General features: G+C 64.8%; 1 protein-coding gene across 1 annotated transcript in view; it reads right to left on the reverse strand.

Annotated features, from left to right (window-relative positions):
* The window catches only part of NUP210 (nucleoporin 210), an 89,003-nt gene that overhangs the window by 40,308 nt on the left and 34,409 nt on the right, over positions 1 to 14,286 (reverse strand). Inside the window, exons 7-15 of the mRNA XM_066347172.1 lie at positions 12,287 to 12,445; positions 11,663 to 11,731; positions 9,375 to 9,481; positions 8,681 to 8,821; positions 7,640 to 7,777; positions 6,489 to 6,644; positions 5,855 to 6,050; positions 2,314 to 2,459; positions 525 to 746 (exon numbers count right to left, since the gene is read on the reverse strand). Of these exons, the coding sequence (XP_066203269.1) occupies positions 525 to 746; positions 2,314 to 2,459; positions 5,855 to 6,050; positions 6,489 to 6,644; positions 7,640 to 7,777; positions 8,681 to 8,821; positions 9,375 to 9,481; positions 11,663 to 11,731; positions 12,287 to 12,445 (1,334 nt within the window). The remainder of the gene's footprint in view (positions 1 to 524; positions 747 to 2,313; positions 2,460 to 5,854; positions 6,051 to 6,488; positions 6,645 to 7,639; positions 7,778 to 8,680; positions 8,822 to 9,374; positions 9,482 to 11,662; positions 11,732 to 12,286; positions 12,446 to 14,286) is intronic.

The raw sequence follows: 14,286 nt of genomic DNA on the forward strand, positions 1-14,286 counted from the left end.
CCTCCACCAGGTGGCTCCAGCCCAGAGGGGGTTCCAGTCACAGACACCTTTAGTTCAGACTCTGCCCAGTCTCCTAATTTCTTGGTTTTCGGCATTAAAAAAAAAAAATTAAGATAAAGAGATCTCACAGAAAAAGACTGGAATTCCCAGCTTGTCCTGAAAGAGCACTAAGATGTGCCTGACCCTGGGAGCCTGACCCCAGCTCGCCCCTGACTGCTGGAGGGAGAGGTGCGTGGAGAGAAGAGAGGTCCTCGGGTGTTGGAAGGGAGCCAGGACTAACCAGCTCCGTCAAAGCCAGCAAGTATGGTGGGGTCCCCACGGCCACCCCTGCTTGACCTGCTGGTGTCCACCCAACATTCACCCTCAAGGACCCCCCGTTTGTGACAGGGGGAGGGGCCGCAGCTGCCATCTCCCGGGTCGCCGTGAAGACACAAGTGAGGTGACTGTGAGCTCAGCAGGTACTCGGGGACACGAGGGCCCCCGTCGCTCCGGGCCGGGTGGTCCTGGGGCGGCTGCCCTCTCACCTGTTCGCCCAAGGCCTGGCAGGTCGCAAGGATCCAGTGCTGCTGATAATTTCGGGAGGCAGGGGGCCCGAGGACAGCCAGACTGACGCTGTGCGCGTCCTCGGAGGTGACGTTCCGGAAGAACTTGGACGGCTCGAGGACCCAGGGTCTGGGGCCTCCTTCAAACAGCAGCTCCTGGGAGGAGCCGAGGGTCACCAAGGCGACAGAGGAGGGGTCCACGGCCTGTAGGAGCAAGAGGGGGCAGTGAGCGCCTTCCTCGGGCAGGTGTGTCCGGAGGCCTGGCCCTGCTGCCCGCAGAGGTCACAGGAGCAAGAGGGGACAGTGAGCGCCTTCCTTCCTCGGGCAGGCGTATCCGGAGGCCTGGCCCTGCCACCCGCAGAGGTCACAGGAGCAAAAGGGGACAGTGAGCGCCTTCCTCGGGCAGGCGTGTCTGGAGGCCTGGCCCTGCCGCCCGCAGAGGTCACAGGGGCAAGAGGGGGCAGTGAGCGCCTTCCTCGGGCAGGAGCAAGAGGGGACAGTGAGCGCCTTCCTTCCTCAGGCAGGAGCAAGAGGGGGCAGTGAGCGCCTTCCTTCCTCGGGCAGGAGCAAGAGGGGGCAGTGACACGGCCTGCAGGAGCAAGAGGGGGCAGTGACGCCTTCCTTCCTCGGGCAGGTGTGTCCGGAGGCCTGGCCCTGCTGCCCGCAGAGGTCTCAGGGGCCGCTGCTCATGGGACCACGTCCCCGGTACTGGGGCTGAGGTGCTCTGGGGAGAACCCTGCCCTCTTCCAGATGCTGCCTGGGGGGTGGGGGCACAGCCGACGTGCTTCTCTTGTAAGCCGTTGGGACTCTAAGCATCTTAGCTGAGGGCAGACCAGGAGGAAGAGAAACGGTCACACACAGAGACGGACAGCACACTGGCCTTTACAACAGCAAGTCCCTGCCACAGTTGACAAGCCCCAGAGCCCGCAGGACCCGTGGCACCTCCGTGACGGGGCCTATGCGGGCCCCTGGGCACCATGTCCAGAGAGCCGGGCACAGAGAACTGACTAAACAGCCTCATCACATGCGCAGTTTCCAAAAGCACAAAACGCCCTAAGGAGACACACAGCCGACGAGCAGGGACACCTGCTGCGTGTCCTGACGGCATCGTGACCGGCGGCCTGTTCCCCGGTTTTCAGTCCCCCACTCTCCACAACGGCTCTAAGCTCTGGGGAACAAGCCTGCCTCCCTGCTGCATTCCCAGCCCCAAGAACCGAACCGAACCGGACCGTGCCCCACACAGAGCAGGGGCTCGATCAACGAAGGGTGAGTTAAAATAACTTTTTACAAAAAGCTCTCATCTGCCCTCCAGGCCTAGGGTGACGGTTGTCCCGAGGGTCCCCAGGTCCTTGTATGGACGGTGGCAGTGTCGGGGTCTGAGGAAAGGGCTGTCACCCCCGTCCCACACAGGGCAGGGATGCACCTGCAGAGAGATGTGGCTTGCACCACACAAGGACACCTGGGGTGTGAGGAAGAAGTGTCCCCCCCCCCAGGGCCTGCAGCCCTGCTCCCTGACCCCCTGCCGGGGCCCCTCAGCGGGTCCCCCAGAGGTCACCACCAGGCCCTCGCCCGTGCACGGCCGTCCTGTCAGTCACTGCCCTCCAGTGCTGCCAGGAAGCGGTCCCTCCCTGGAACACAGGCCATGTCCCCCCTTTAAAAGACCCCACAGGGCTCCTCCCACATCCTCCGCATTTCAGCTCGCAGACCAGAGAGAGGCGGCCAGTCTCTGAGTGACCAGGGAGGCGGCGTGAGGGCGGGGGCCTGGGCTCACCTTGAGGGGCAGGTAGGCAGCGATGGTGATGCGAGCACTCAGGTGGAGGGAACCGTGCTTGTAGCTCACGAGCAGCGCCGTGTACCCCTGGGCCTCGGCCTTGGCCCTGACACCACTGCAGTGCTCAGACGCCGGAGGCAGCCTCCCTGCAGGAAGAGGACAGCCGACGGTCAGCGTGAACTTGCCTCTGTCCGAAAGACACAGCAGGCTGACAATCCTCTCATCCTGGGCTCGACACACAGCCTGTTTAGGCCAGTTGTGTTTGACCTCCGTTCTGGGCACTGGGTGTGCTGGGGTTGCTTTTATGCTAAACAGGCAGGCTGTCGACCTCTCATCGGATCTGCACGGCGATTCAGCCGTGTGAGGCGTCTGCATTCAGTTTCCCCAGGCCGCAGGGGAGACCTGGGTGGCTCCCGGTGCTGGGCGGTGCCGCACGCTGCTGCTGCTGCTGCTGCTGGGCGGAGAACGGTTCTCCCGGGCACATCCCGCCTCGCTGCTGCGCATGCCCCCCGACCGTGCCGCAGGCGCGACCCCGGTCCCCAGGCCTCCGCTTTCATCGTGGCTGCCAGACAGCTTTCCCGAATCGGCTGCCAGGTCACACGATTTCTAATGGCTGACTGGGCTGATAGGTGGAATTTCCAACCCATTTTTTAAAAAAGCCACTCTAGGCCCTGGCCAGTTGGCTCAGCGGTAGAGCGTCGGCCTGGCGTGCGGGGGACCCGGGTTCGATCCCGGCCAGGGCACATAGGAGAAGCGCCCATTTGCTTCTCCACCCCCCCCCCCTCCTTCCTCTCTGTCTCTCTCTTCCCCTCCCGCAGCCGAGGCTCCATTGGAGCAAAGATGGCCCAGGCGCTGGGGATGGCTCCTTGGCCTCTGCCCCAGGCGCTAGAGTGGCTCTGGTCGCGGCAGAGCAACGCCCCGGAGGGGCAGAGCATCGCCCCCTGGTGGGCATGCCGGGTGGATCCCGGTCGGGCGCATGCGGGAGTCTGTCTGTCTCTCCCCGTTTCCAGCTTCAGAAAAATACAAAAAAAAAAAAAAAAAGCCACTCTAGTGAGGGTAGCAGAATTTTACTGTTTTCTTTCCAGACATTTAGGGAAAACAACGTCACTGTGCCTGCCCCCTGGGGTCTATCGCTACCTTTCTACTCGGATTTGCTTCCTGCATGATCTACCCATCCCCCACCCTCTATCAATCAGTCCCCTTTCCTGAGGCATTTAACAGTAAGCTGGAGGTGTCCGTATGCCTCACACTAAATACTTGAGCAGAAACATGTGGTTATCCACAGCTCAATCTTCCTTTATGGGTTTTCTTTTCCTTTTTCTTAAGGTTAAATTTACATCCAGTGAATTGTCACAAGTCCCGGCCATCCGTGAAACGCCAACCACCACGGTGCAGAACACCCCCCCAACCTGTTTCGGGTAACGCCAGCCACCCGCCCCTGCAGGCCATCACGACACCATTCTGGTCTTTCCCAACATCGTTTAGTTATTTTTTTAAATACTCGTTTTACCGAAATAAAAACCCCACACGGCAGAGTCACCCGTTTAAAGTGCACGTGCCAGTCGGTGGTTTCAACAGTCAAGGAGTTGTGCAACCAGGGCCACTAAGTTTAGAACGCGCCTCATCCCCCGGAAAGACACCCCCACCCACGAGCAGTCCGTCTCTGTCCCCCAACCCCCAGCCCGGCCCCTGGCGGCCACCGCTCCACGTCAGTCTCGGCACAGAAGTGCGCACTGCCCAGGCTGTCCGGCTGGCCTCACACGGCGTATCCTAGAAACGGAGCCATGCTGCCACGTGACCCGTGGCCGCTCCCTGCGGCTCTCTGGGCAGGGTTTTGCTGCCGGGGCTCACCGCACCCCGCTCATCCACCCACCAGCGGACGGGCGCCCGGGCTGCTTCCAGTGTAGGGCAGTCAGTAAAAGCGCTGCCGTGGACGTTCGGGAACAAGCCCCTCAGCTCTCTCGGGACACATGTCAACACACCCCGGTTTGCCAGTGGCCACGGCCCTGTTCTTGATTCCTGGGACCTCCTGAGGGCTGACCCAGGGCCTGGGCAGTGCCGGAGAAGCAGGCTCCCCTCCTGCCGCCACCAGACTCTCCTGTCCAGGGAAGGACACGGAGACGTTTGCCCAGAGACACCGCTTCCTTCCTCTGGGCAGCTTCACGTTCAAATGGTTCCACAGTCACCATGAGGACGGCGGCGGAAAAGCTGCCTGGCACCCCCTGCTGTCCCCCAAACCCTGCCAGGGTTACGTCGCACTCATCTACTCACGAACCATCCATGGCTGCCCACTGCCTGCACACGGAGGTCCAGGCCCTCCGACGCCCTCCACGACCCAGGATTTGACGGCTCCGCCAGTCCCGGTCCACTGAGCTCCCCATCCCCGGACACGCCCCCTCAGCGCCCTGGCTCGGGAGCCCCGCCCACTGAGCCCCACTCTCCCCGGACACGCCCCCCCTCAGCGCCCTGGCTCAGGAGCCCCGCCCACTGAGCTCCCCCAGTCCCCAGACACGCCCCCTCAGCGCCCTGGCTCAGGAGCCCCGCCCACTGAGCTCCCCCTCCCCGGAAACGCCCCCTCGGCGCCCTGGCTCGGGAGCCCCGCCCACTGAGCTCCCCCTGTCCCCGGACACGCCCCCTCAGCGCCCTGGCTCGGGAGCCCCGCCCACTGAGCTCCCCCTGTCCCCGGACACGCCCCCTCAGCGCCCTGGCTCAGGAGCCCCGCCCACTGAGCTCCCCCTGTCCCTGGACACGCCCCCTCAGCGCCCCGGCTCAGGAGCCCCGCCCTCAGAATGCCATTCTCCAGTCTCCTGGTTATCTGTCCAAACTTGATCCTTACTTCAGCGGTCTGACTGGCCCTCGCCTCTTCTTCAACCGCAGACCAGAGGACCCCTCTCCTGCCCTGAGCCGAGCCGACGTCCCTCGGAGGCCTCACCTCTTGGAGGACGGAGGCTCCAGGTGAGCATCCCAGACGTACCCGCATCTGCACCCCATCCCGCCCGTGCCCTTGTGTGACCTTGAAGGGCTTCCACATCCGGCACGTGGCCCACAGCGCTCTTCCCATCACGGCTGTGAAGCCTGATGGGTGGCAGGGTGGACACGCCATAAACAAACTACCTTGCACCACTGCTGTCACCTCCCGAATCCGCAGGGGGCGCCAGAGAGGAAGACCCACGTGCTCGGCTCTGAGGGCTGGAGGGGTGGACCCTGTGTGTCCCACGGTGTTGCGATTCCGCCGCTAACCACGTCCCCTACCAACCCTGTATCCCGAGCGCCTGCCGCGCCCCCAGCCCTGCGATGGGCGCTACGTAGGGGTTGGGGGGGCACCCACTTCAGAGACGGGGAGCCTGAGGCTCAGGTAAGCTCCAAGGCCGACCACTGCGGAGGGACCACAAGGGGACGAGTACCCGCTTCTCGTGCTGCGACGCCGCTGTCTCGCGCTCTCTTCCAGAGTGGGGGGGGCGGACCACGATGAACGCCGGGCAGTCTGTCTCCACCCATCCCGCCGCCACCCGCCAGGGCCCACTCACGAGTGCCGCTTTACCTGGCAACGGCTGGAACACGCCCTGGTTCTCCACCTCGACCACCAAGTCGAAGTGGGAGCAGTCACTCAGGGTGACCGCCTCGGCCCCGCCGGGCATGAGGCCGTTGATCCTCAGGGGCAGCTCCAGGGTCTGGCCCACCTGTGCCTCTACCCGGCATGGGGCGAACTCCATGCCCCTGGGCTCGATCACGTACACCTGGGAGACAGCGTGGCCGCAGGTCAGTGGGCTCCACGGGAAAAGAAGGGCCTTTGCTATGTCAGCTGACCCCACGTCACTTGGGGTCCAAAGCCCAGCGCTGAGCCCTGGGCAGGGAGCTCCTGCCTGTGTCCGGGCACGAGTCAACGGAGGGCAGAGGAGTGGGGCTCGCGGAGTCCTGGGCACTCCTCTCCCTGAGAATTCACAATCCCCTGGCCCTTCTGGCCCCAGCCCCTGCCCCATGTGGGACATCATTCCCACTTCCCTGAGGTGGCCGTGACCTCAGGGGGCAGGGCTGGGGCCTGAGCCACACCACCTCGCCCACTTCAGCACCGAGTGCAAGACCAATGGCCGATGGGCGGTTCTGGATGAAGCCTGAGGTCCGGTTAGGAGGGGCAGGTAGACACCACCCCGGGCGGTCCCGGGCCCCGGTCTCACCTTCATCTCCCCGAAATGCAGGGGGTTCCGAACGTCATGGGCCTGGACCATGCTGAGTCCCGTGTCACTGCCCGTGGTCATCACACCCTTGACAGTGACCGTGGCCACCATGGAGCTTGACGAAGACCAAGTGAAGTTCCCGCTCCCGCCGTGGGCCTGGGGAGGACACTGTCTCAGCATCCGACAGGCCTGGCTTCCCTCTCACACCCGCTCACGTTCACCCTCACTCACACCTGCTCACGTTCACCCTCACTCACACCTGCTCCTCTGTGACACCCACACAGGCCTGCATCCCCCCACTGCACAGACAGTACGGCATCGAGCCAGCGCCCGACTAGAGGTGGCCTCCCCTCCTCTCTCTCTTTCTCCACCTGCCTTGTTTCTGGTCCTCCCATCCTGGGGGCCCTGCGGCCGGTGGACACGGACACACACGTCCCCGGTAGTGACCCTGGAACCCAGGAGCACCTCCCCAAGCTCAGGTCGGAGTGGAAAGACCGAGGCACGGAGCCTGGTGCAGGACGCTGCTTCCCTGACCAGACATGCTGCTGCCTCCCACCCCTCGCCCGCTCCTGGTCACGTGCTGTGACGTAAACAACCATCCAGTGCTTCGGAGGGCAGGGGCCACCACTGCAGAACCCAGGAGGGGCCCAGACGGGGACACAGCTGGCAGTGGAGTCCGTGCACAGACAGGACACCTGCCACCACCACCAGGGACACCAGGACTGCCAGGGACGGGGCTGGCCATGGGGCTCGAGCCCCGAGGAGTCAGCTCATGCTGGCACACACCAGGCGGGCTGAGGGCATCCGCGACCAGACACCAGTGCCTGACGGGGCTGGTGACATCTTCCCCGTTCTCTAAAGAGCCTGCACCGCTTCGGGAAAACGATGCTTTACAGAAACAGATGCACGTGGGAATTACATCTGATTTCCAAGTTCCCTTTCCTTTGTTTTATTTTCTGTTTTTCTGACGCTGAGAACACAAGACCGGGGCAGAAGCCTCCTCAGGAAACACAGAAAGCGTTAAGGCCCTCCGTCCGACCTTAAATCCTCCCCAGGCCCTAGGAGGTCATCCTGGAGAACAGGAGGCTACAAAGTCCCAGACCCATGGAGACACCCCAAGGCATGCCGCCACATGTGGGGGCCCCCGTTACCTTGATCTGGTACTGATAGGCGCCGGTCTTTGGTTGCCACGGGAACGTCAAGATGCTGGGGTGGAGGGTGATGGGGACATGAATCTCCACCTCCTGCTGGTTCCACACGGGCGTCTGTAACACGTGGACCCCTCCGTCCTACAAAGGGGTGAGGGCACCCCACATCACCATGGCAACCAGGCGGTCAGCACTTTTCCCCGCCAAGCAGACCCCCCTGGTCCTCCCGGGGCGTCCGTCACAGAGGTAGAGTTTGTGATTGGGGGAGAGGGCGCTGGGTCACCTGTGGCCTCTCATCTCCATGGAGACGGCTTTCCCTGGCTCTGGGACAGCCACTCGCTAGGACAAGTGCTGCTCAACCTCCTTCCTGGGGGCCCCTGACGGCGGGGTGTGGCACCCCCACTCTACGATGGGGAGCTGGCATGTGGGATGCTAAGAGGCTCACCCTGAGCCCCGGGAGCTGCAGCGTAGACCTGGCGGGCACCGCGGGGGTGGGGGGGCCCAGGCCGTTCTTCCTGTCACCCCCACAGGTCTGCTCAGGGCCGGCCGATGACACCAGCCTGTGCTCCCATCAGTAAGAACCGCCCCCACCTCACCAAACCGGCTGATGAAGGGCAGGGAAGTGTGGGAAGGCCTTGAAGGACCCACAGCCGAAACAGCCGACGGGGCGATGGTGGCCCCTGGTGGGTGGCCCCTGGTGGGTGCCCAGGTGGGTGGCCCCTGGTGGGTGCCCAGCTGGGCGCAGGGGCCCAACACCGGCCTCTACGGGAGTTGCCACCCTCACTCTAGAAGGCGCGGCTCACTGTTGTGGGGGTTCTTATAAAAAAGGGAGAAGACAAGGGGCTCTGGCCTGGTGTGGGGACAGGTGACAAGAGCCTGAAGCCCTGCTCCCAGACGCCCCCATCAGCCAGGGAGGGGCCCTCACGGCCCCGGGAGAGCAGCACACAGGCCAGCGTGGGGCCCTGCCTCCTGAGCTCAACCCAGTCCCGGCTGCCGCTCCTGCCTGTGGGGGCCTCGGGGTGGGCCAGGGCGGCGCCCACTTGCCTGGTCCACCACAGACGTGAGGGTCCCCTCGATCGCCGTCTGGCCTCTCTTTATCGCCCGGACGTGATGGGACGACCCATTCTGGGAGGAAGACAGCACCTCGAAGAACTCTGAGGGGAGCACGGGCTCAATGCGGATGTTCTGAAGGGAGACGGGACAGCGCGAGGCGTCTCAGACAGCTGGGAGGGTCCGCGTGCAGGACGGGGCAGTGTGGACCGCAAGCGGCCGTCAGGTCAGGTCAGGCCAGGGCAAGGGGCGCTCGGAGGCTCACAGGCCCCGAAAGCCAGCAGGCATGACCACTCTGACCCCTCCCCTCCTGACCTCCCTTCCCTGCGTGACCTGGCGTTCCTGTAGTCGATGCCGTGGGGGCTCACAGAGCTCAGAGCCCACAGTGGGCTTCCTTAGGCCCTGAGGTCCCAACAAGGAAACCACCCAATACGATCAAGGACATCGGAATGCCTTCCAGCTAATCACGGGGCAAACGGCACCTGCGGCAGCCCAGTGCCTCCCTGCCCCAGCCCTGTGCCAGCGGGTCTGTGGGTGCAGATGCACAGGCCTTGCCCCAGGGACCCCACTTCTGTGCCTCCTGCGACCCAGCAGCGTCCCTAGGGCATCCCCAACTCAGTCCACATGCACAGGACCCTGTTCCAGGAACCAACACCCCCCCCCAGCAGCAGCCCCTGGGCAGACTCACGTTGGAGGGGTAGACCCTGTTGCCGGACTTGTCAAGCACTTCGATGGTGATCTCGTACAGGCGTCCAACCTCAAGCACCCACCTGTCACCGGGGTGGACTGTGAACCCTGTAGAACGGGCAAGGGGCACAGTGGTGGGGGGGGCACAGCGGTGGGGGGGGGGCACAGCAGTGAGGGGGGGGCACAGCGGTGGGGGGGGCACAGCGGTGAGGGGGGGCACAGCGGTGGGGGAGGCACAGCGGTGAGGGGGGGACACAGTGGTGAGGGGGACACAGTGGTGAGGGGGGACACAGTGGTGAGGGGGATACAGCGGTGAGGGGGGGGCACAGTGGTGAAGGGGGGGCACAGCGGTGAGGGGGGCACAGCGGTGGGGGGGGCACAGCGGTGGGGGGGACACAGCGGTGAGGGGGAGACACAGCGGTGAGGGGGACACAGCGGTGAGGGGGACACAGCGGTGAGGGGGGGCACAGCGGTGAGGGGGGGCACAGCGGTGAGGGGGAGGCACAGCGGTGAGGGGGACACAGCGGTGAGGGGGGGCACAGCGGTGAGGGGGGGGCACAGCGGTGAGGGGGGGCACAGCGGTGAGGGGGGGCACAGCGGTGGGGGGGCACAGCGGTGAGGGGGACACAGCGGTGAGGGGGACACACTGGTGAGGGGGGGCACAGCGGTGGGGGGAGACACAGCGGTGGGGGGAGACACAGCGGTGGGGGGGCACAGGGTGGGACCGAGCACCTCCCGCTGGAGCCCTCACTGGTCACCCAGCAGCCCCCCCCGGAAGGGCCCGGACCACATGCCTGAAAAGACACCCCCGCTCCTCACCTTAAAGAAACCCATGACCCTCACCTGGAAGGGCTCATCCTGCTCAGCAGGACAGATCTATAACCTCCACACCGGGAAGGCCCCACAGTCGGTCACAACACGGCCCTCAGCTGCCCACCTGCACTCCTCCACAGAGGAGGACCTGCGGCTAATGCTGCCCTACGCCAGCCATCAGTGCTGGGCCCGGAACCGGAGCTGACCACTAGGAGTCCCTAAGACCAACGTGAGCAATCCCGCACCGGTGGCTCAAGACCCATCCAAACTCGGTCCTGCCCACCGTCCGTCCAGGCTCAAGCCCTCGCTGGAATGTGCTCCGAACGCACAGTAGGCCCGCTCTGAGTCCCGGGAGCCTGCGCTGAGCCTCAGGGCTGGGCTTTGGTCCAGCTGGGTCCAGGCTCTGAGGCCACAGGGGGTCTGAGCCACAGGGCTGGGCTTCCGTCCAGCTGGCTCCGGGCTCCGAGCCACAGGGGGTCTGCGCCCTGCACCCCCACTGCGTCTCCACTCCGAATGGGCAGCAGGTTTACCGTGAGGCCAGCCTGCTCCCGGGCCTCCCGTCCTGTCCCCCCGAGCTCCTCGCTGACCGCGGAAGGCCGTGTGTCCTCTCCCCTCACCCCATCACCCAGCTGCTCCCGGGGCCACGACGACCCACCGGACTCCTGAGAAGGGCCCACCTCGCCATCCCCTCCTCGAAGCCCCTCTCTGCTCACACGGCTATTCACTGCCTGCTGCGCTGGTCTCTCCTCGCCCCACAAATCGGGGACCCCGTCTTCCCCTTCCCTGAACTCCGGGGCCCACAGGCCTTCCCGGTGGGAGGGGCCCCGGAAGCACTTCTGAGCACACGGAGCCCCTGGGACACACGGGTGTCACTTCCCCGTCCACCTGGGTCTGCACCACGCTGCACCGTGACGTGCCCCCCCCCCAGGACCCAGGCCTGCTGCGCACCACGCGCTCTCTCCCCTGAACCGTGGAGACGCACTTGGCGGTAAGCTCCGACCACAAGCAGCAGTGTGTCAGTGACCCCAGTGTGTCCCAGACATCGCTCAAGGGGTCATCTGCTAGGGCAGCGCCCAGGCCCTCATGGCTGTGGGCTCCCCCTCCCGTCTCAGATGCCTCCCTTTCCCCCCCAGTGACGCTACCTACGGCCCCTCTGACGGAGCAGGCCCCGCCCTCCACATGTCCCCAGCCAGGGTCAGGTGCAGACTGAGCCCTGGCATAAACCCAGCAGGAGACAAAGGCCCCTGCTCTGCCCCACCCTGGTTCTCTCCCTGACCAGCTGGCCACCGGCCTGGCCCAGCCCGCATCTGACCGTTTCTGGGCCCAGCAGGAGGACAGTGGGTGCCGCTGGCCGGGGCCTCCTGGCTGGTTAGCTGGCCAGAGGGGACCCTGGTCTGGGGAGCTGTCACTTGCGTTTCACTTTTCTAAATCGTGTCATCAACAGAGAGCGGCATCGGGCCGGAGAGCCCCACTCACCCAGGTATCCGGGCTCCACCACGTGGACGGTGCTGTTGGGCAGCCTGGAGGCGCCCTGCATGCGGATGCCTGAGCTCCTCGCTAAGGAACGCACACCAGACGGCAGACGAGCCAGCCGGCGGGCTCCGGCTAGCCGCGAAGGCTGGCCGTCAGGGCCTCACGTGGACAGAGCAGGCAGGACGCCCCTGCCCGGTGCTGGTGGAGCAGAGCTGCTTCCAGAGTGGGGGACACCCTGTGCTTCCTGCTGCTTCCAGAGTGGGGGGGCACCCTGTGCTTCCTACTCCAGCGGGGGGTGGGGGGCTGTGGAAAGGACACTGGAGGCCCACAGGGCCCGCCACCAAGTCTGAGGCCAGGAACCCCACACAAGTGGCCTCTGTACACACACCAGAGGCTGGGGGCAGAGTGGGGCTCCACAGCACTGCCCCTCCCGCCCGGTCCCCCTCCACGGAGTCCCCTGCAGGGGTGCAGAGGCACCAACCTGTCTGATTCCAGGCCCCGAGGGAAGACGGGGCTGTTCTAACCGAGCCCAGCCCTCAGGGAGAAAATCAACAGGGCTGCCCAACAGCAGGTCTTCCCCGTGCTGGCCGTGCCCCGGGTGGGCAGGCTGGCCCAAGGAAAGGATATTCTTGTGGCCGAGGACCAGGCTGCTCTGTCCCAGCTGCACGGCGGTGACGGTCGACGTGTCCTCGGCCAGGACGGCCACCGGCCGGCCCGGGTCTCCCGCGGGGTCCCGGATGTCATTCTGGAGCTGCAGCTCGTACTGGTCCGAAGGCATTGCGAGTTCTGGCCACGACAAGCCCGGAGGGAGGGAGGGAGGGACGAGAGAGACAGACAGACAGACACACACACACACAACAGGAAGCGTGAGGAGCCCGCATGTCGGCCGCAACCCCGTCTCTACTGACCAAGCAGCCCCACGATCTCTTTCTCACTTTTTTTTCAATACGCATTATCGTCTGTGCCTGTGGATAAAACTGACACCCGCTGTGAATTCCCAGAGGCAGTAGGTTTTGCGTGTGCCTGCAGTACGCGGCCTTCTAAAACTAAGGACAGCCTCGCCCTGGCCGGTTGGCTCAGCGGTAGAGCGTCGGCCTAGCGTGCGGAGGACCCGGGTTCGATTCCCGGCCAGGGCACACAGGAGAAGCGCCCATTTGCTTCTCCACCCCTCCGCCGCGCTTTCCTCTCTGTCTCTCTCTTCCCCTCCCGCAGCCAAGGCTCCATTGGAGCAAAGATGGCCCGGGCGCTGGGGATGGCTCTGTGGCCTCTGCCCCAGGCGCTAGGAGTGGCTCTGGTCGCAACATGGCGACGCCCAGGATGGGCAGAGCATCGCCCCCTGGTGGGCAGAGCGTCGCCCCCTGGTGGGCGTGCCGGGTGGATCCCGGTCGGGCGCATGCGGGAGTCTGTCTGACTGTCTCTCCCTGTTTCCAGCTTCAGAAAAATTAAAAAAAAAAAAAAAAAAAAGTAAAAAAAAAACAAAAAAACAACAACAAAAACAAAAACTAAGGACAGCCTCTGACTCAGACTGCCGCCTGCTTGTGGAAGGTCAACGTCAGACGCTTGTGTGTCCATCGCAGAAGTGAACCCAGGTCCTGCATCGAGGGGTCCAGGGCGGGGCTCCCTGGCCTCGGCCACGCTCTGGGGTTTCCCAAAGAGGTTCCGCCCAGCGGTGTCATCCCACATGGGTTTGGGAACTGAGTCTATCTAGAATATCGTGGCCGTCCGTCTGTCCGTTCAAGCTTCCCTGCTCTGGGTCACGCTGCGGAAGAGAGGTCCCTCGGCCGGGGGCCGGGATGGAGAACAGTCTCCCGGGGAAGCGACAGGCTGACAGCCCCGCCCCCTCCGCCCGGCCGTCCCCCGCACCCTGGGCAGAGGTCCCTCGGCCGGGGCCAGGATGGAGAACAGTCTCCCGGGGAAGCAACAGGCTGACAGCCCCGCCCCCTCCGTCCGGCCGTCCCCCGCACCCTGGGCAGAGGTCCCTCGGCCGGGGCCAGGACGGAGAACAGTCTCCCGGGGAAGCAACAGGCTGACAGCCCCGCCCCCTCCGCCCGGCCGTCCCCCACACCCCGGGCAGAGGTCACAGCACTTGTGATACACGTGGGTGGCTGCTGACCAGGAACCCCAGATGTGGCCGGACCGTGCCCTGCTCCAGTGGCCCACCACCCCGTCCTGTCCTCCAGCAAAGCTGAACACAGCCCCTCCTGGTGCCCGCATCCGGGAGACAGGAGGAGAACCGTGTGCCGTGAAGGGAAGAGGCGGGCAAGTTGTCCCCACTGGGGGACCAGCCAGGTTGGCCAAGAGTTTCCCGTCAAGTAAACCTACTCCCCCCGAGCCCAGGGGCGTGACCACGGTCCAGCCCTCCAGCGAGAGAGAAGAAAGAGGACGCAGAGAACCGGGGAGGGCCTCCCTGCTTGCCTGGGCACGGCCCTCAGAACGCCCGGGAAGTCTGGCGGGAACTCTCCGAGGGAGGCCACTCGCCCATTCCCTGTCCTGGGGCGCCTTCTGCGTGTTCTAACGAGCCCCTGAGAACGTGCCCCAGGGCAGACGGTTCTCCGTGTGTGGTCCAGTGCTGGCGGCCTCACCTGCCCAGGGCACACGACCAGCCCCACCCCGACTGGCCGCGCTCC

Source organism: Saccopteryx leptura, chromosome 8, assembly GCF_036850995.1.
Source record: "Saccopteryx leptura isolate mSacLep1 chromosome 8, mSacLep1_pri_phased_curated, whole genome shotgun sequence".
Classification (NCBI taxonomy): domain Eukaryota; kingdom Metazoa; phylum Chordata; class Mammalia; order Chiroptera; family Emballonuridae; genus Saccopteryx; species Saccopteryx leptura.